At 43.7% G+C, this 20,211-nt stretch overlaps 2 protein-coding genes across 2 annotated transcripts in view; one reads left to right on the top strand and one right to left on the bottom strand.

The window, feature by feature from the left end:
- The window catches only part of TDRD9 (tudor domain containing 9), an 80,895-nt gene that overhangs the window by 4,144 nt on the left and 56,540 nt on the right, over window positions 1–20,211 (top strand). The window contains exons 2-3 of the mRNA XM_035105043.3: window positions 15,221–15,321; window positions 19,948–20,048. Coding sequence (XP_034960934.1) covers window positions 15,221–15,321; window positions 19,948–20,048 — 202 coding nt within the window. The remainder of the gene's footprint in view (window positions 1–15,220; window positions 15,322–19,947; window positions 20,049–20,211) is intronic.
- Window positions 684–2,598, bottom strand: RD3L (RD3 like). The gene is given in 2 exon segments (XM_035105074.3): window positions 684–1,119; window positions 2,292–2,598. Coding segments are annotated over 2 exon segments (735 nt in total). The 5' UTR covers window positions 2,591–2,598.

Below are 20,211 nucleotides of genomic sequence, written 5' to 3' on the forward strand. Positions count from 1 at the left end.
TTTTTCTTTCCCTCCCTCTCTCCTTGAAAAAGCAGATAGTGGTGTCCATTGTTTTTGTGATTTGCCTTAGACCAGAGTGCTTCCTATCTGCTGAAGACCCAACATTATAAATAAGAGTGCAGGAAAGGCTGTTTAATTTTTTCCCTTTTTTTACTGTTGAGTTTTCATTCCAGAGAGTAAATGACTTACTTTGGGAAGGATTGCATGACTGCCGGCCACAAAACAATCTCCCCTTCTCCCATTGCTATTGCTTTTCATAATAATAATAATAATAATAATAATATAAATAATTATTTATACCCCGCCCATCTGGCTGGGTTTCCCCAGCCCCTCTGGGCGGCTTCCAACAAAATATTAAAATACAGTAGTCCATCAAACATTAAAAGCATCCCTAAACAGGGCTGCCTTCAGATGTCTTCTAAAAGTATGGTCGTTGTTGTTCTCTAACATAATACTTTATTATTTATATAGTGATTTCATTTTTAAAATATTGCAAACTGAAGTTTGCTACCGTACATGCTTATAGGAACATTATGGTACTTCGGACATCTCATTAAAAAGGTCTACTCTACAGTACACCTTGGGTTAGGAAGGTTCTTTTACACAACATGGTTAGCTAGCAAAACAGTAGAAAGAGGCTGGCATTCTAATTATCCTAAGGACTGTAAATTATATGCAAGTTGTCACAGGTTTAACATTCTGAATTTGCAGCCATGGGGCTGGAGTGGTGTAAAATTTTGTGATTTCTTCAGAGTTGTTGAATCTTGCTGAAAGCTGGTAATGGAGGGACATCGGAGGCAACCTTGGGAGGAGGGGGAAACTTAACTTGATGGGTAGTAATAGGGAAGATTCCAAATTCTGTGGGAGAAAGTTGGAAACATGCCCTGTGTGTTCTTGTCAACGTAACTAGATACAGTCGGGATCTCCTCTTTGTCTGTTTTGCCTGAGTTGTCGCCAGGTGCTGCAAAGTGCATGGAGCAATTTGTATTCCAAACGTCGGCCAGCTGCTCCTGTTGAGCCTCTCTCTCCAGATTGGTTAGGAACTCTTTTAAAACTTGCTTGAATATGTACACAATTTCCCAAGGTAAAACGTCATTTTCTGCCAGAACCTCACGGAATCTAGAAAGAAAAGGGGGGAAAAAACCCAAAAACTGAAATCTAAGGTTGCTTCCAGACAATTTTTTTTTCTTTTCTAAATTGAGCATTCATTCTGATTCCTTTGCTGGGTATTGCATGGAAGGGAATTTCCAGTAGATTTCCCCCATCACTTATTGCAAAAGTCTGATGTTTTGGGGAAGTGGTTTTGTTGCCTGATACCTCCCAATCAACTATTCAGGAGCAACCTGAATTTGCTGGTATGTTCCTATTGCTTCTATCTTTTTTGTTTTTTGTGGCAGCGGAGAAAGATGTTGTGTCATTTTTGTGGTTGCTTTCTAAAGAAACCATCAAGAAACAGGGGAGAATGGCGCTTGTAATACATCTTGATGTCATACAACAGTGGAAACTATTCTGCTCCCCCTTCCCATATTAAGCTGTCTGAGCAAGTTGATTCGAACTGACGTTGCCCTCCAGTCTTTTACTGGGCTCAAAAAGAGAGCATAGGGTTGTTCTGATTTTTTTTTTAATCCCTGTACATTGCCTGTGGGTGAAAAATTGCATGTATAGAATTAGGAATGTTTTAATGGAGAGATTTTAATAGGCTGCTTTTGTGAGTAGAACATGTTAGCTTTACCAGCATGTAGTGTATGAATTTGGATCGCGAGTCACTAGTTTCACAAACCACAATGATAGCAAGCAAATTTTAAGCTATACACACTGGGGGAAAGGGTAGTTCATTTATATGCCGATACATATCGTGTCTAGCAAAAATAGTGCATGCACCTGATTTTTAAATAATAAAGACCTTTTAATAGGCATTGAATTTGCGTAGCAAAACTAAAGTTTTGTTTCTAGAAGGCTTTAGCATTGACTTTTTGTTCATCACATTCAGGGAACGGATAAACCTTGAAAGTTACACCAACCTGCATTTAACTTGTACAATTAAATTTGTCAAAATCACTCCTATGCACACTTAGCTTGAGGTGATCCATTGAACTTGGAGGGACTTTGGAATAAGCTAAGGCTAGAGTCCAGAGCATACTTGCAATGAACCATGTAACCACACTGAGGACTATCTACCTGGGTTTTACTTTCCAGAAGCATTAAGATGAAACTGCAAGGAAAAGTCTTTTATAGGACTTGATTTTTTTGCAGACGTTTATGTGATGCTTGGTCAATAAAAACGGTGTTACCTGCTGAGAATGATTCCAGTTTGGCACGGTTGGATTTGGGAGCAAAGGACTTCGAGCTGCCTTTGTTCAGTAGCTGGGATAGTTATCTGAGGACTTTGCTGGCTCTTCAGCCAGTTGTAATCCACACTAGTTTTCTGAACTTTTTGTTCATTTTCTATCTCCTGTATCAGGCGCTCGCGTTCCTTGAGGTGCCATTTCAGTTCCCTCAGGAGGGTCTTGGTCACAACTTCTGAGCCAGGGTACTGTCCGGTCTTATAGGAATAGTTTTTTGGCCATTTCATCCAGCCAAAGAATGGCATTTTGGCAGCTGATTTAAAAAGATGAGAGAAAAGGTTCTTCAGGTTTGTTCAGTGCAGTTACAACATTCGTAAATCACCACACAGTCTGACACATGGAGGCAGCAATCCTATACACACTTTACCTGGCAGCAAGGCCCTTTGAACTCTGTGGGCCTTGTACCTGAGTAGACATCTTTAGGATCACACTATTTGGTAACAATCTGGACATATAAGCTTGCCCCCCCCTTTAAAACCAATTGGACTCAAACATGTTTGGATCGGGTCAGATTCTGCTCTCTCTGTGTCTTAACGTGTAAGCTTTTTGTACTACATGAAGAGGTAACTAATCAAAGCCCCAAAAACTTCACAAATGTGATCTTTTAAAACACAGAGATAGAAAAGTTTTTCCACTGAATTTAACGGTCCCAGTTATTAAGATATGCATGTACATAACATGAATACATACACACATCTGGATGCCTACAGTTTACTAAACTGTTAGAAATCTGGAAGTCCAGATCACTACTGTACCCTTCCCATGCATGACATTGGTCGTTTCTGAGGCTTCTAAATACCCTTGTTTGTTTCGTTTTTAGTCAATACAATTTCTAAAGTCAACACAACTACTGTGCTTTTTAATTTTCATTTTGAAAGTTTTGAGTGAAATGACTCACCTACTTACTGTACTTATTGAAAGGCGTATCTTTTCCCCGATGTGGCCGTGTATGAGTTTTGCTCGACGTGACGGCTGTTTTATTCCAGCATCGTTCCCCTTTACCGGCAGTTGCACATTCTGTAAAAAAGCAGACAAGCATTCCTCACTCTACCCACTTGAGAAAAGAGCACTGGAGATGGCACATGTATCTTTTTGCATCCTTTTTCCAGCTTCTGCGGGTTGCTAAATTTGCTGCTTCTTACAGGAGAGAGAGAGCCTGTGCACTTGGACGTGGATCCTTCCAAAATTCTCCCAAAGTCCATTCAGGGCTTCTGCCTTTTAGACAGTTTTGTCTTGAGCAGGAGTTGACCTGTTATTTGGGCTTTTGTTTTGTTTTTAAAAAATAAAGGCAAGGACGAGGATTTCAGAAGCTCGTTACTGCTGTGATATGCATCCAAAGTTATTGTCGGTAGCCGGATGAACAACGACGGTCTGAAGTCATGCCAGATGTGCTTCTAGCTAAAGTTAAGACTTGTCGGTCGGATGATGCGATGCTTGGATGTGCATAGCTGTAGGTCACAGTTTGGCGCTCTGTTTCTATGCCTGTAGTGCTCTAAAAATAACCACGTTGCTTTCGTGGTCGAACTAAACTTTCAGGCCATTTTGATGCTGGATTCTCTCCCCCCCCCTTTGTCCCCTCCCGTTTACCTATCCACAGTTAATGCACACATATAAAGCCTTGCGATAGCTCATCTCAACTGGATTTGTGCCAGTTGAGGGCTACTTGCACACAGAGAGATTCCTAGTCTATACTTCCCTCTGATTAAATTAATCTCTTAGTATTTGCGTAGTTCTTATTTATAGTCCGCAGCTGTTAACGGTTTTGTGGGGTTTTTTTTTTAACATGATGAAGGTATTTAAAGAAGCAGCTTGCTTTGCTAGCACCTCCAATAAGCCACGAGAAACTTGGTTTTGAAAAATAAAAATCCTAGCTAGGATTTGGAAGTAAATGCATGTAGCCTGTCCTAGGATAAGGCAGTCTTTAGTGTGTGTGCACCTATCTCAGTGTTGTCTTCTCTGCCTGGCAGTAGTGGCCTTCCAGATCTCAAGCAGAGAGAGCTTTCTTATCCTTGGCTTACCTGTTTTGTTCAAAAGGGGATGCCCGGAAACCTGTGAGCCTTCTGCATCCCAAACATGATCTTAACTATTGAACGATGGCCCCCTCCAAGAAACCTAGATCCCCGGCTCTTTTAAGACCCAGGTTCTTACTGCAGACTTTTCTCCTCCATTATGTGAATATGACTTCTTCCTTAGTCTGCTGACTGGCTGATTGGGGAGGGGAGAAATACCCCCTTTCAGATTCATTATGTGTGTTGTTCGTGCAAAAAGTCTTAAAACGGCCGTTTTGCCAAACCCTTTATTGCATTTCCTACCATAAACCTGAACAGAAAGTGTAGAATACAAGTCTGTTCTGTTTTTCCCTCCTGCTGCTGTAATTTTCAGTGACAATATTCTCTTTTTATAAGTGTTGGTCTCTCCCAGCCGGTCCCCTTCCCCCTCCGTTGTGTTGCATTGAACTGCGTCGTGTGGTAGAACGGCCATGCAGATCTGGCCTGGATGTCATGCAATATAAAGGGTGACGTGTGTGGCTGTTATTAATGCCGATGTTACTTATATGTTGGAAAAATTCAGGTGTCAGTATTAATCATCCTCAATAGGGAGGCTTTCACATTGCATTGTGTTTGGGGCAGTACAAAAAAACACACACACACACACACAAACGAAGAAGAGACTGGACTTGCAATGGCACAGCTGCCTTTGCAAAATTTCAGAGGGAATTAAAATGTTCCCTGCCACCTTTTCTCCAGCGGAGTTGCCGGGTCCCTGCACTCTGTTTTAATTTTAATTTTTGTAAAGAAAAAAAACCCCGTACTGCAACTAGAAATTTTTTAAAAAACAAAAACCCACCCTGTTACACATTCCCTTGGAGAATGCGATTTTTCTGCAAAAGGACCGAGTAAATTCTTTTAACGTGTATGTTCAGTGAGCAATCTGCTGGAGATATTAGGCTTGCTTAAAATGTCTATGGTGTGGGTAGAAATTGTAAATGTCTGGCATTCCTCCCCCCCACCCATGGCTGGATGCAGGAAAGCAAAGCTCAGGTAGGAATTTAGTTTGACAGGCCTGCTGTGTTGGCATAAGTGCTAATGCTTCCATGGAAAAACTGGATTCTCTTCTCCACACACCCCTATGTATTTTTGTTGGTGGGGAGATTATTTAAGAATGTGCTAACTAATAATGAAATAATATAGTTGTGCGAATTCAAGGGGCTTACATTCCCAAAATTGATCCTGTCATACCATGCTGGCTTTTGGGTGATTTAGCACCTTTTTTTGCGGGGTGGGGCGGGTGAAATAGCTGTAATCTCTTTTTGTAATGGCCCTGTTGCCATGCGGTCATAACCAGGAGGACATTACTGAAAGTGACTCTCTGCTGTGCAACAATACTCTGCCGCCTCCAAATGTGTTTCGATACAACTTTTGCTAAGTTTGCTTGTGCTACTTGTTCCTGACACGAACAGACAAAAAGTTCTGAAATCTGGGGAGCAGGCAGATTTAAACCTGCTATGATTTCGGTGTCCCTCCCTTGTTTCAGATAAAGTGATGCTCTCTTGTAGCACGTTATGAAGAAAACAGCTCTGTTTGATCTCAGCTGGCAAATGACTCATGGCCTGAAGTATTAACTTAATATTTCTTTTTTAAAAAATCTGTAGTAGTAAGTAGAGCTGGCCTCCTTACTTACATAAGGCTTCCTCTCTATCTTTGTTGATTTTTAAAGACATATGTGCTATATTAACTGTACTAGATGGAGGCTTTTAATTAGTATTCATTATAGTTGCGGGGGCACCATCACTTGGTGGTAGAATCTATGCCTAGAAAGCCAATGTGGTGTAGTGGTTAGAGCGTTGGACTAGGATCTGGGAGGCTGGGGTTCGAATCTGCATTCAGCAGTGAAGCTGACAGGGTGACCTTGGGCCAGTCACTGCCTCTCAGGCTAACCTACCTCACTGGGTTGTTGTGTGGGAATTATATGAGGGAGGAAGAGGGGGAAGAACCACATTTGCCACCTTGAGCTCTTTGGAGGAGAAATGGGATATAAAAGCAACCATTAAATAATAGTATTCAAAAGTTCCCATATTCAGTTGGCAGCATCAATTGATATTATTATTATTATTATTATTATTATTATTATTTATTATTATTTATATGCCACGGATCTGACTGAATTGCCCCGGCCTCTCTGGGCGCCTCCCAACGGAATAGTAAAAACACAATAAAACATCTAACATTGAAGATCTCCCTTTGCACGGCTGCATTCAGATGTCGTCTAAACGTCAGACAGTTCTTTATTTCCTTGCTGAAAGGAGCAGGCTGCTGAGTCAGACTTTGGCTGCCTAAACAGAGATGGCCAAATTTGGCCCTCCAGCTGTTTTGGGACTACAACTCCCATCATCCCTAGCTAACAGGACCAGTGGTCACGGATGATGGGAATTGTAGTCCCAAAACAGCTGGAGGGCCAAGTTTGGCCACCACTGGCCTAAAACAAGGCCTGCAGTGGTTGCCGGCTTTTGTTCCTCCTCAGGCCAGCGGGCACATTTCAATTTATTTATTTATAGGCAGCGACCGTTTTAGGTGCGTCTGATACGTGTTGTGACCGTGCACACGGGCATCGCTCCGTACCCGAAACATCACAAAAAGTGGGTGGGTGGGTGGAACTGGGTGTTTGCGGGCTTTTTCAATGGTGTTTCGAATATACGCAATTCCACTTAAACACGCGATGCCTTGGAAAATAACCCCGGTGTAAATTGGGAGCTGCCTGTATTAAATTTGTATAGCACCCTTGATTTGTAGAGCTCAGGGTGGCTCGAAACAGGAGCAAAGCAGATAAAAACACAAAAGGCATAAGAACGCAAACCCAACAGATTGCATTGTTAATAAGGGTGTTTCCCGGTGTCCTGTTTATCGGGCTTTTGTGACTATTTGTGATCGTGATGGCGTGATCGTCTGGTGTTGCGTACAACTGCATCAGAGGGGTGAAGTCGTGAAGTTTTTATTTTACAGACACCAGCATTTTTTACTCAAGAGAAATCATCAGCAGTTTCTTCTGTGGTCTTTCTAGGTGCGATCTAAACCACTGGTGGTCCGTGCCTGCGAATTTTAAAACTCACTGGACTAATTATTAGTGGAAACATTAAAACTCTTTAGTACAATTCCTATGTCAGACTGACCCCTAGTAGTCATATTTAGGGCTTATGATTGACGTGTCTTAGCTATGTGCTGGAGCTGCTTTGGGCATCCAGCTGAAAGCGTGGACATGACAGCTGACTGACAAGGTTAAGTTGATGGCCATCTCATTTGTGGGGGGGGGGGTGGGTTACAGACTTTATAATGTACAAATGTGAGCTTGCCCTTCAAGAGAACTCTTTAACTGCCAAGGGGTACTCTTTCTATATATTTTTCACGTTCAGAAGCAAAGCCACTGGTTTGCACCTGAGTTGTGATCAATTTATCTCTTCCCCCTCCCTACTCAAAACAAACCTTCACTTAAATGATGCTGTGGTCCTTTCCAAGGAAAAAATGAGAATGGTAGGCAAGACTCAACAGATAAACTAAGGTCAGAATTTTGTAAAATAAGATGGCTGTGAGATCAGGGAATACGGAAAGTCATTCTGGGCCTAGAAGAAGTGGCGGAGCAGGTTGAATGCAAGGCCTGTGTAGTTAGCACTGAAACACCTCCCCCCCCCTTTTGGGTTAAGAATTTAGATTTTATTCTGCGGTTCTACATAGTCTTCAATATTTATAACTGTTAAGCCCGAAGCTTTGAAATTCTGAAAAGGTACGCGTCACGCTAGTTAATGCAGTGGCGCATTAAGGTTTTTGAATTAATGAGTTTTCCATTCCCCCCCTTCCTTTCCCAAATCAACCTATTTCAGTAGCTGAATTCAAGCGTCTTCTAGTTTTGAATGCCACCTTGTTTACTAAAGGAAAGGCCACAGCCCCTGTGAATGTCACTGCTATTTACAGCTGAAAACACTTTTATTATTGTATTATTATTGTTATTATTATTTATTGTATTATTATTATTATTATTATTAAGATAATACCAGCTCTGCTGGATCACACTAAAGCAGGGGTAGGCAGATGCAGCCCAATCGGCTTCCCCTATCAAGCCCGCGGACGGTCCAGGAATCAGCGTGTTTTTACATGAGTAGAATGTGTCCTTTTATTACAGTGTTACAGGGAATCAGGCAGAGGGCCTTCTCGGTAGTGGCACCCACCCTTGTGGAATGCCCTCCCACTAAAGGTCAAAGAGAACAACAATTACCAGACCTTTAGAAGGCATCTCAAGGCAGCCCTGTTTAGGGAAGCTTTTAATGTTTAATGGATTTCTGTATTTTAATGTTTGATGGATTTCTGTATTTTAGAATTTCTGTTTTGTTGGAAGCCGCCCAGAGTGGCTGGGGGAACCCGGCCAGATGGGCGGGGTATAAATAATAAATTATTATTATTATTATTATTTAAAATGCATCTCTGGGTTATTTGTGGGGCATAGGAATTCGTTTGCTGACCCCTGTACTAATACATACTGTTTCCCACAGTGACCAGCCAGAAGACTTGGGAAGGCAACAAACAGGACATAGTTGAATGGTGGAACTCCCGAAGTATGTAGTGAAGGCCACAGACTTTGATTGCTTTAATGGAGGACTAGATTAATTTCATGGATGATAAGGTTTTAAGTGGCCACTAGCTAAGACAGTTGTGTACTTCCGCCAATTCAAAGGTGGCATTTGTCACTGAATATCAGTTTTTAGGGTAGGTTGTTGGGGAGAATGCTGTTCCTTGCAGGTTGGTCCCTGTGAGGACAGGAGTCTGAGCTAGATGGGACCTTGGCCTGATCCAGCAGGAGTCTTCTTCTTTTAGGAGCACACTCCTGTGTTCTCCAGTGGCAGATGATTCAGAGACCTGCTGAAACTGCCATGTCTGGTACACAGTGCTTTTTTTCTTCTTCTGGCGGAACGTGCCGGAACCCAGTTCCAGCATCTTTTCTTGGCCCCTGCCTTGCGCCGCCGCCACCTTCGCCATCCTCCCTGCCTTGAGCGTTCACGCCCTGGAGCATGGTGGGCAGTGATGGTGATGCCAGCGGCGCAAAGCATGGTGGGAGACCTGACAGTGCTAGGCTGCCCACGCACACGTCAAAAGCAAAGCAAAAGTATCGCTGCTGGAGTAGGCCCGTAGCACCAACAGGTGTTCTTTACCAAAGAAGGCAACAAGACGCAGTTGCGGAATAATCGATGCTGAAAGGATGAACGTTTTACCAATCAGAAACTGCGAGAGGCGGGCGTTTGGGGTGGGCGGGGGCTCCTTCAGGAAGAGCATCAGGAGCCAATCAAGAAAGGAAGCTGTCGGCCAGTAGGCTAAAGTAAGGCAAGTGTGGGCAACACCATATCAGCGTACTGTGTTGCTCATCCTTTTTGTGATGCAACGATTTGAGCGGGGAAACAACCTGAATCTCCCTATAAGATGGTATAGCCCAGCATCTAGTCATGTGATTTTGGTTTCAAGATGGCGCCGGCGTTGGCGACTGTGGCGGTGAGTTCCGGCACTTCTTTTTCTGGAAAACGCTACTAGTACACATTTAAAGTAGTAGTAATAGTAATATTATTATTATTTATTTATGCCCCACCCATCTGGCTGAGTTTCTCCAACTACTCTGGGCGGCTCACAGCACATAAAAAATGGTAAAACATTAGACTTCATAAACCATTATAAAAGTCAGATAGTTGTTTATTTCCTTAACATCTGATGATGGGGGGGGGGGTCGTTCCACAGGGCGGGCACCACTGTCGAGAAGGCCCTCAGCCTGTGCACCAGATGGAGCTGGTAGACAGCTGCCCTGGACACAGAATTGACCTGTGCCCCCATGGACAGCTGTGAGTCCAAAATGACTCCAGGCTGCGCATCTGGTCCTTCAGGGGTACAGTTGCCCCATTCAGGACCTCGGAGTCCTCCACACCCGCCCGCCCCCTGTCCCCCCAAAACAGTTCTTCTGTCTTGTCAGGATTCAGCCTCAATCTGTTAGCCACAATCCATCCTCCAACCGCCTCCAGGCACTCACACGGGACCTTCACTGGTTCCGATTTGAAAGAGAGGTAGAGCTGGGTATCATCCGCATACTGATGAACACCCAGCCCAGACCCCCTAATGATCTCTCCCAGCGGCTGCATGTAGATGTTGAAAAGCATGGGGGAGAGGACAGAACCCCGAGGCAAGGACAGAACCCATGGCAGGTAAGTTCACCTCAATGTAAGCTTGGGGAGGGGCAAATTTGACACGGGGCATCCACTTTCAGCAGTGATCTCACACTGCGCATAACATTGTCGTTCGGCCCTTCGCCAGCTAAAACCGAAGCAGCTGTGAGGGATGAGGAAGACACTGGTACTGGAATGGGAGCAGTGTTTGTAAGAGCATCATCTATACAGATGAAAGCACAACCTCTGGGTTGATTGATGCTGGCGTCAGTATTAAGTAAAACCCCTAGTCTCTTGCTAACAAAAACATCGATGTAGGGATGGAGAATTGGGTATTAAAGTGGAAAAATAAGGGCCTCAGAAATATCCAGGCTTGTGGAAGATGGGATGCTGTCACAAGTGCTTGCGTTCAGAGTTACGATTTCCAGTGGCTTTGGTACATCTTACTACTTCCACTTAAATTCCCATTGTTCATGTGCTGCCTTAGCACCCTGTCACTTTCTATTATCGAGAGCATTATAGGTCAAGACCAGCCCATCTTGTACATTGAAAATTCCATGTTAGAATAGCTAGTCCCACGACATGTTTTTATATTTTAAGTTCTGGCAATTAATGGATTTGGTGTAGGTTTTTGTTCAGTCTTCATGGGGGGGGGGACGGGACCTTAAAAAAAGAAGCCATGTTGCAAATCTCCAATAAACTTATGTTTCATTCATTGCGAAGCTGAAATCTGCTACCCTACTCCAGCCTCAGGAACCAGTATCCTGATTGTGTAGCACTCTTGAGAACTGGAACCCCTTGCTTTGGCACTGGAGAAGTGGCACTGATTTGTGCTGCTAGTGGATGCAACTCCAAAGGGGTCTTCTTCGGAGTGCAGCAAGAGTTTGGATGTGTAGCTTGAAAACCTTTGTTTTCCTTTGGGGAGCTTTGCTACCACTATTTACTTTGTTAGTTGCTTTTCTTAAAAGCTAACTCTAAGTGATTTACATTAAAATCTGTTAAAAACAACAATGAAAACTTTTTTAAAAAAAGTCAAATGAAGGACTGAAAACACAGTTAAACCAAAAGGCCTGCCCTGCTAAAAGAGGCCACAATGCCATCGTTCAGATTATTATTATTAATAATAATAATTTATTTATACCCCGCCCATCTGGCTGGGTTTCCCCAGCCACTCTGGGCGGCTTCCAACAGAAAAATAAAACACAATAATCTATTAAACATTAAAAGCCTCCCTGAACAGGGCTGCCTTCAGATGTCTTTTAAAAGTCTGGTAGTTGTTTTCCTCTTTCACATCTGTTGGGAGGGTGTTCCACAGGGCAGGCGCCACCACCAAGAAGGCCCTCTGCCTAGTTCCCTGCAACTTGGCATCTCTCAACGAGGGAACTGCCAGAAGGCTCTCGGTGCTGGACCTCAGTGTCTGGGCAGAATGATGGAGGTGGAGACGCTCCTTCAGGTATACTGGACAGAGGCCATTTAGGGCTTTAAAGGTAAGCACCAACACTTTGAATTGTGCTCGGAAACGTACTGGGAGCCAATGTAGATCTTTCAAGACCGGTGTTATGTGGTCTTGGCGGCCGCTCTCAGTCACCAGTCTAGCTGCCGCATTCTGGATTAGTTGTAGTTTCCGAGTCACCTTCAAAGGTAGCCCCATGTAGAGCGCATTGCAGTAGTCCAAGCAGGAGATAACTAGAGCATGCACCACTCTTGCTAGACAGTCTGCAGGCAGGTAGGGTCTCAGCCTACGTACCAGATGGAGCTGATAGACAGCTGCCCTGGACACAGAATTGACCTGCACCTCCATGGACAGCTGTGAGTCCAAAATGACTCCCAGGCTGCGCACCTGGTCCTTCAGGGGCACAGTTACCCCATTCAGAACCAGGGAATCCTCCACACCTGCCCGCCTCCTGTCCTCCACGAACAGGCACTCACACAGGACCTTCACTGCCTTCACTGGTTCTGATTTGAAAGAGAGGTAGAGCTGGGTATTAAGGGCTAAGAGGCTGGGCGAAAAGAAAAGCCTTTGCCTGGCGCCTGAGACTGGACAAAGATGGCTCCAGGTGTGCCTCCCCGTGGAGAGTTTTCACAAGCAGGGGGCCACCACTGAAAAGTCCACCTTTTTGTGTTGCCATCCTCCAAACCTCCCATGAAGGAGGGACACGAAGAAGGGCCTCTGGTGGTGAATGCAGGGTCTGGGTTGGTTCATGTGGCGAGACACTGTCCTTGCTTCATAAGTCAAAACCAGTGCCAGAATTGGTGTTAATATGTTGCAACCATCCTGCCTCACTCAGTAATTTCTACTGGGTCAGCTGCAGTTTACATACCGTCCTCACAGGCAGCTCAACATGTTAATGCCTTGCAGTAGTCTAGCCTAGAAGTTTCCAGAGCATAGGCAGCAGAGGTTAGGCTGCTGCTGTTCACGTAGGGGCACAGCTGGAACCACTGAAGTCTCTTGGATCTGGATCCTACAAGCTGCGTACCTGCTCCTTCAGGAGGAGTGTCACCCCATCTTGAGCAGGCTGCCTCCCATCCATCTGGTCTAGAGAGCCACCAGTGCCTCGGTCTTGTCTGGATTAAGCTTTCGTTTATTACCGTAGTAGCTCTTCAGCTTCTTCCACAGCAACTTCTTGCAGTGAGGTTGTTCCAGAGTCGCAAAGTCTCCCAGCTTTTGGATGAGAAATTGTTAAAGATAGAAATGCTTCATATATTGGGATGATCCCTGTTTTTTCATTGTGTGCAGTTGTTGCATCTCTTGTTACAGCATAATAAAAATTGTAATACAGATGTTTAAGAAATGTGAGTGTTGTAGCTGTAATATCCCTCTCCTCACTTTTGAAATATGTATGATGTATACATGTGAAATATGTACATGTTTATGTGTCTCTGTGGTTTCCTTTGTATGGGTTCAGTTCTCACCCCCCCCCCCCTTTTGCTGGCATTGGCTCGCAACCTTTTCTGAGGTCATTGCATAGCTTTAAGTCAAGGAAGACCTTTTGAAATCCCCGAATTCATTTAAAGCCTAATGTGTTATTGTGGGAGTATATGTAGTACAAATGTGCCAATTATTTTTAGTGTTAAATGGTGTTTCCCTCCCAGTAATTCCTCTGAAGGGACAAGTTGGCATTCCTTTCGTTAATTTGATGTTATTTTTGTGGTTAGTGCTTAATAGCTATTTCTTGATACCAGCAAGCAAGCAGGCAAGGGGGAAAAAAGCCTTAAGAGTTGCTTGGAAATAGTTTTAAAGCCCTTGGATTTAAAAAAAAAGCCCAGCCCACTCAGGAAAACTCATTGGGTTAAACAAATGCTTGCTTACTATTGTATCATTTACACCAGGGTCGAAAAGAATTGAAAAGATGCTTTTGTCTTCACATAGGGTTGGCCTAAGGCATCTTGCTGTCTGAGGCAGAAAGGCGTAATATGTCCAAGACTGTTCAGGTTATTATACCTGAGGTATCATGGCTTCAAAAATATGATTATGTTTATTATAATAATGATAGGTAAAGGTAAAGGGACCCCTGACCATTAGGTCCAGTCGTGACCGACTCTGGGGTTGCGCGCTCATCTCGCATTATTGGCCAAGGGAGCCGGCGTATAGCTTCCAGGTCATGTGGCCAGCATGACAAAGCCGCTTCTGGCAAACCAGAGCAGCACATGGAAACGCCGTTTACCTTCCCGCTGTAGCGGTTCCTATTTATCTACTTGCATTTTGACGTGCTTTCGAACTGCTAGGTTGGCAGGAGCTGGGACCAAGCAACGGGAGCTCACCCCGTCACAGGGATTCGAACTGCCGACCTTCTGATCAGCAAGCCCTAGGCTCAGTGGTTTAACCCACAGCGCCACCTGGGTCCATAATAATGATAGATCGCATGTAATTTTATCGTCCTTTTATGACATTTGAAAAATCACCTCAGTCTGCCTAATGGTAGGGCCGGCCCTGTGGTGCACCTTGGAACTCAGTGGGTGGCTGAGGGACCAAACATGGTCTAGTGAGCACCCCCAGTTGCCATTTACTTGCTGCATCCTTCTCCATCACTTAACAAGAGTGCCTCGTTTCATTTCACTTCTAATTTGTATACCGCCTTTCTATATTACTATGCACAAGGCAGTTTACAGCAACAAAGTATACCAGGAAAAAAACACACACCTTATAATAATCTGACCCAATACAAAAATTCACCATAAAACATAACTTTAAAATGTAATGACTTATATCAAAGTAATATTTAATAATTGATTAGAATATAATAGTACAAAATAAAATATTGGTAGTCGTTGAACAAATCTGCTCCCGAACGTCGCAAACCCGGAAGTGAGTGTTCTGGTTTGTGAACATTTTTTGGAAGCCGAATGTCCAACGCGGCTTCCGAACTGTTTTGGGAGTCGAACGGACTCCTGGAATGGATTAAATTTGAGAACCAAGGTACAACTGTACACTCAAAGCATCGGCAAATAATAATTAAACAGAAACTCTTTACAATTACTGTAAGTAACTACTAAACTATGATCGATGATCGATAAAAACAACTGCAAATCACAACACATAGAATGCCGCAGTACATACAGAATTGTGTAAAAAGATCAAATTGTGAGACAAAGGCACACAACTTGTAAAACTTTTTAAAAATTAGTTTTATTTGAGTTTATGAAATAAGAGTGAGACTGTATTTTGTCTTCCCTTCCCACCTGACAGAGCTCGACAGAGTGCTGGAGTTGAATATGTTGAAAGATACAGACAACTGGAGTCCGATGAACTCGATGCATCAGACAGCAGTTGGCCTCCCTGTGAACCAGGTAAAAAAAAAAAATTCTCCTCCTTAACTTTAAAGGCATCTTATGCAGCCATGCGTAAATTGTGAGAAGGGACTGTGAAATGCTGCATTTGGCAGAGGCTGCATTAAGATCATGTATGTGAACTTGAAGTGGTGCCTAGTTGGAGTGTGTTTGTGTATATGCGCATCACTTGTGCACAAGAATCAACAGGAGGAACTGAGCGCGTATTTTCCTAGACTGAAAACGCATGATGTTCTCAGAGGTTGCTGGATTGCCTTCTGCATTGTCCCTGCCTATTAACCATGTTAGCTGGGGCTGGTGGAAGTCTGGATAGCTCAGTTAGAGCATGGTGCTGGTAACGCCAAGGTTGCAGGTTCAATCCCTGTATGGGGCAGCTGCATATTCCTGTATTGCAGGGAGTTTGGACTAGATGATCTTTGGTCATCTATGATTCTGTGATAAAGTCTGGTCCCAACAACATCTGGAGCACATCACATTGGCTATCCCTTCCCTACTGTTAAGTGCAGGCACCCCCAGACTTGGCCCTCCAGCTGTTTTGGGAGTACAACTCCCATCATCCCTAGCTAACAAGGATGATGGGAATTGTGGTCCCAAAACATCTGGAGGGCCGAGTTTGGGGGTGCTTGGTTAAGTGTCTTCAACAGTAATTTGGGGGGCGGACAGAGTGCAGTGCTCCTTCATCGTTTGCCACCCAACAGATGAACTATCTTGAATTCTGTCCAAGCATCACGTCTGCAGAAGGTGAGTTTTCTCTGGACCATGCTTTGCCACCAGCTGACCCATCACCATTGAAACTATTTCCTTGGGCCAAAGGAAGGGATGTAGCAACAGTTTTGGAATCGTAGGAGGAATGATTCTCCCCTCAGCCCAAGTCCATTGGAGTTCTCCTGATCCCGCTCCTGAAGCGATCACAGTTGCTTATCTTTGGCATGGAGGAGGAAGTTATATGCTTCCCAAGGTCCACAGAACCCTTGGGACAGTTGGTTCAGTCCACAGAATCTTGGGGGCAGTTGGTTTGGTCTCCCCTTTTGTCTTTCTGCAAAGGCAAGAGGATTCTATGTTAGAAACGCCCCTTCCCTGCTTGAACCCTCAACTTCACCCAGAATAACTTCACCCACAGCTGCAAACTTAGCAAAACTTGACAAGAGGTCTAAGCCCCTACCCTGAGCAAAGGTTTGGGGGCCCCCTGGCTTAACCCCCGCCTTCTTATAATGCTACCCACTTTGCTGTGTCACAGTTTACAAGAGGCTGAGTCTTGCACTTCTGTGTGAAGAAAAAAAATGTGTTCCGTGGCAACCATTTGTGCTGTGGAGAAATTCATATTGGACGCCAATATTAAGCCCATAAAGACCCAGTGCCAACATTTCCCCTATAGATCCTACTTAGAACTTGGAAACAACATGAAATTCAGGATCCTGGGTGTCACCAACAAACTTCTAGGCATCTGGCAATGATTCTCTTGGGATTTTTCCAATGCTGCCAGAACCATTTTCTCCTAGCGGCTTAAAATATCTTCCAGCATTGGTCAAATCATGCAGAGCTGTTGATGTTTCCATACTGACATCTCTGAATTTGCCAGAGGCTGGGTAGCCAGCAAGCATTGTACTGTTGTGACAGAATGCTGTAGTGTACATGAGTTTTCCCAAGGATTATATTTAGAAGAATCCTGGCCAGAAAACCTGATTAAAAGGAGGAGAAGCGTATTACTGCTCATTAGGGACACAATCTAGCTGAAGTTAATCACCTTTAAATGCCATTGACCTCGGTGGAAGGGGGCTGATTTTTAAGACGAGTTGCATTTATATGAAGCTTTAGAATCAGAGAATCATAAAGTTGTAGCATTAGGAGGGACCCTGAGGGTCATTTAGTCCAACCCTCTGCAATGCAGGAATCTCAATTAAAGCCTGCGACCACCCAACCCAGCAACAGCACAGGGACCCAAGTTGCACGCTCATGCCTTGACTTAATAAGCTGAGATATTCATCAGCCTTTTCCCTGTTCATGCATCTGCTTTTTTGCTCCCTTCATGGTGTGCATCAGTGAAGTGTAGGAAGCCTTTAGTTAACCATAATTTCCTGTTAACATCCTGTAACTGTCCGGTGTGTGCCCTCACCTTTCTCATCTCAGCAGAGAAGAGGTTAGGAAGTGGTTTACTTCCGAGTGAGTTGTTGCCAACTCCCAATTTCTCTGTCTGACTTTGAAGCTAGGGAGAATCTCAGACATGGGTCTCTTGACTGGTTGAGGGAGAGATGTTTCTTTTAGTAAGCCTTCAGGTCTTCCCATAAGCAAGGACTTGCTCTGAGCCTCCTTAGAAGCTTAGCTGCACGGACAATAGGTGCATGGCGTGAACATGACCACTCTCTGATTCTATTAAGTTTTCTTCTTACTTTGCTGTGTTTCACAAGAGAGAGGTTACCAGAGCATGGACCAAAAAGTTAGGCTATCCCTGTCCAGATGGGCCACCAGCGGAATCTGATGGAAGTATGGTTCAGGCGTGTAGCAAGGGAAGGGCGTAGGGGACAGGCCACCCCTACCTCCATACTAGCTCCACTCTGGCGGGGACAGCGTGCAGGGGCAGCGCCCCCGGCCCCTGGCCTGCCCCTCGCCTCCTCTGCCCAAGCAGTAAGAAGCAGAGCGCGCTACAGAGCGGGTTGCTGGGCGCCACTGCCGGCAAACCGGTCCGCAACACTCTCTGCTTCAGAGCGCGCCAGCCACCCGGACGGACTGCGCATGTGCAGACATGCACAGTCTGTCCTGGCACATGCATCGTGATGTCACGACGCAGGCACGCTGTGGAGCGACGCCCCGCCCCCAGGGGTGCCGCCCCGGGCAGCCAAGCGGCACCGTTTGCCACTGGTATGGTTGAAGTTTTAAACTGAAGTGTGGTTGTCCAAGCCGGGCTGTTGCACTCTTCTTAGTTAGGGACCAGACTGCTGCATTCCGGCTGCTTCCAGACAGGTATACTAGTGTGGCTCCTCTGTTGTAAACTGCAAGCGGAATTTCAGTTCAGTTTGTACACAATCAATATTGTATGTCCTCCCATCCACACCAGGGTGTCGTGTAGCTTCTGTGGGTGGGGCTATTTAAGGCTCAGCACATACTCATTATAATACTTGCGGAGGAAAGCCATTTTTAGGACTCAGTTTTTTAAATATTACTATTGATGTTGTTGTTTACATTTCTATTCTTGCGCTTCCACCCAGAGGAGCCCAGGGCAGCAAAGCCAAAACATTAAATCAATAATATTTAAAAATAAAAACATGTTTCAAACATTTAAAAACAATGAAACCAACTAAGAACATGAGAACAAGTAAAAACATTTTAAAGTTATTCACCTACCCTCACAGCTAATAGTTTCTTGCCAAGATTATATATATATATATATATATATATATATATATATATATATATATATCTGAAAATAAGACACAGTCTTATATTTATTTTTCCTCAAAAAACCACACTATGGCTTATTTTAAGGGGATGTCTTATTTTTTTCCTCCTCCTCCTCCTGCCATGGCCGGCATTGCTGCTGTGCCTATCACTATGTCTTATTTTTGGGGTATGGCTTATATTCCTTGAATGCTTAAAAATCCTGCTATGGCTTATTTTATGACTATGTCTTAAAATATGAGAAACAGGGTGTATATATATATATATATATATATATATATATATATATATATATATATATATAATTTGTATGCTGCCCTTCATCCAAAGATCACAGGGTGGTTCACTATATAAAAATATAAAATAAGAATATTTGGCCATAAAATACCTGGCTAAACAGGTGTTTTTTTTAAGTTCCCCTAAATCAAGTGGGTCTTTTTTTCTCCCCCATGTAATTTTGGGAAATAGGACTGTGAGTGAGAGGTGCTGTAAAAATATAGAAGTCTGCAGCTGATTCAGCTGCCAAATCTTGTTTGTATTGTCCATTAATTTACACATTGTATCAGCAAGGGCAAAGGATTTTGCTTGTGTGCCTGTCTGTGGGCTTTCAAAAAGTCCAGATTTTTGCCAACAGAAAAAAAGCTCCAGATCTTTCAAGAAGCCATGAATAATGCAAGCTCCGCAAATATGAGGAAATCCAGTTAATCCTCAATTCAAAGCGTGGATTTTTTTGGGGAAGAATACTCTGTGTGGGGGTGGGGGCAGAGGAAGGGAACTTTTCAAAAGATGTATAGAACAGAAATGGATCCAGATTATTTATAGCCAGCTATAAACAGGAGTAAGCAAAGTGCTTTTTTCAAAAAAGTTGCTTCGGATGCAAGAGCATCTTTTTAAATAAATGCAGAGGCAACATAGTTCATGTAACTAAGCCAGGTCTTGGCATACAAAACAGCATACGAAAATGCATTATTTTAGTAGAATCTGCTTTGCAAAATAATAATAATAATAATTGTATTTTAGGTAAAATTGCATATAAGCCTGTGTATATTGGGAGAAATTTGCTTTTGAAGCTGATAGATTTTCAAAAGGACTTTTATTTATTTATTCCAAACTGATGTGGAGAACTGAATTTAAGATTGGGGGAAAATGGGAAACTGACAAATTCGCCCATCCGACTTGGTTAACATTTTGGCTTGGCATGCGTTTTCTTAACCTTTTTGACTCTGTCTCCAGCTCCACTCCAGCCGTTCCAGTGTGAATCCAGTCCTGCAACTTGCATACAAGTCAGCAATTACAAATATCCTGATCTGCCCGTATCAAGATATAGGGAGGAGGTAAATGATGTTGCATTTTGGTTTAATAAAGTTACGCGGTGGTGTCTTTCTCCCATCCCCAAGCTACTGTCTGCTTGGTTTTCACTTGTGCTAAAACAGGTATTGGAAAGGGTTTTCTTGCCTTCGGTATTTGTAATTCGTTAATAGCTTCCTCCCATGTATA

Source organism: Zootoca vivipara, chromosome 1 (genome assembly GCF_965207765.1).
Source record: "Zootoca vivipara chromosome 1, rZooViv2.hap1.1, whole genome shotgun sequence".
Taxonomy (NCBI): Eukaryota; Metazoa; Chordata; class Lepidosauria; order Squamata; family Lacertidae; genus Zootoca; species Zootoca vivipara.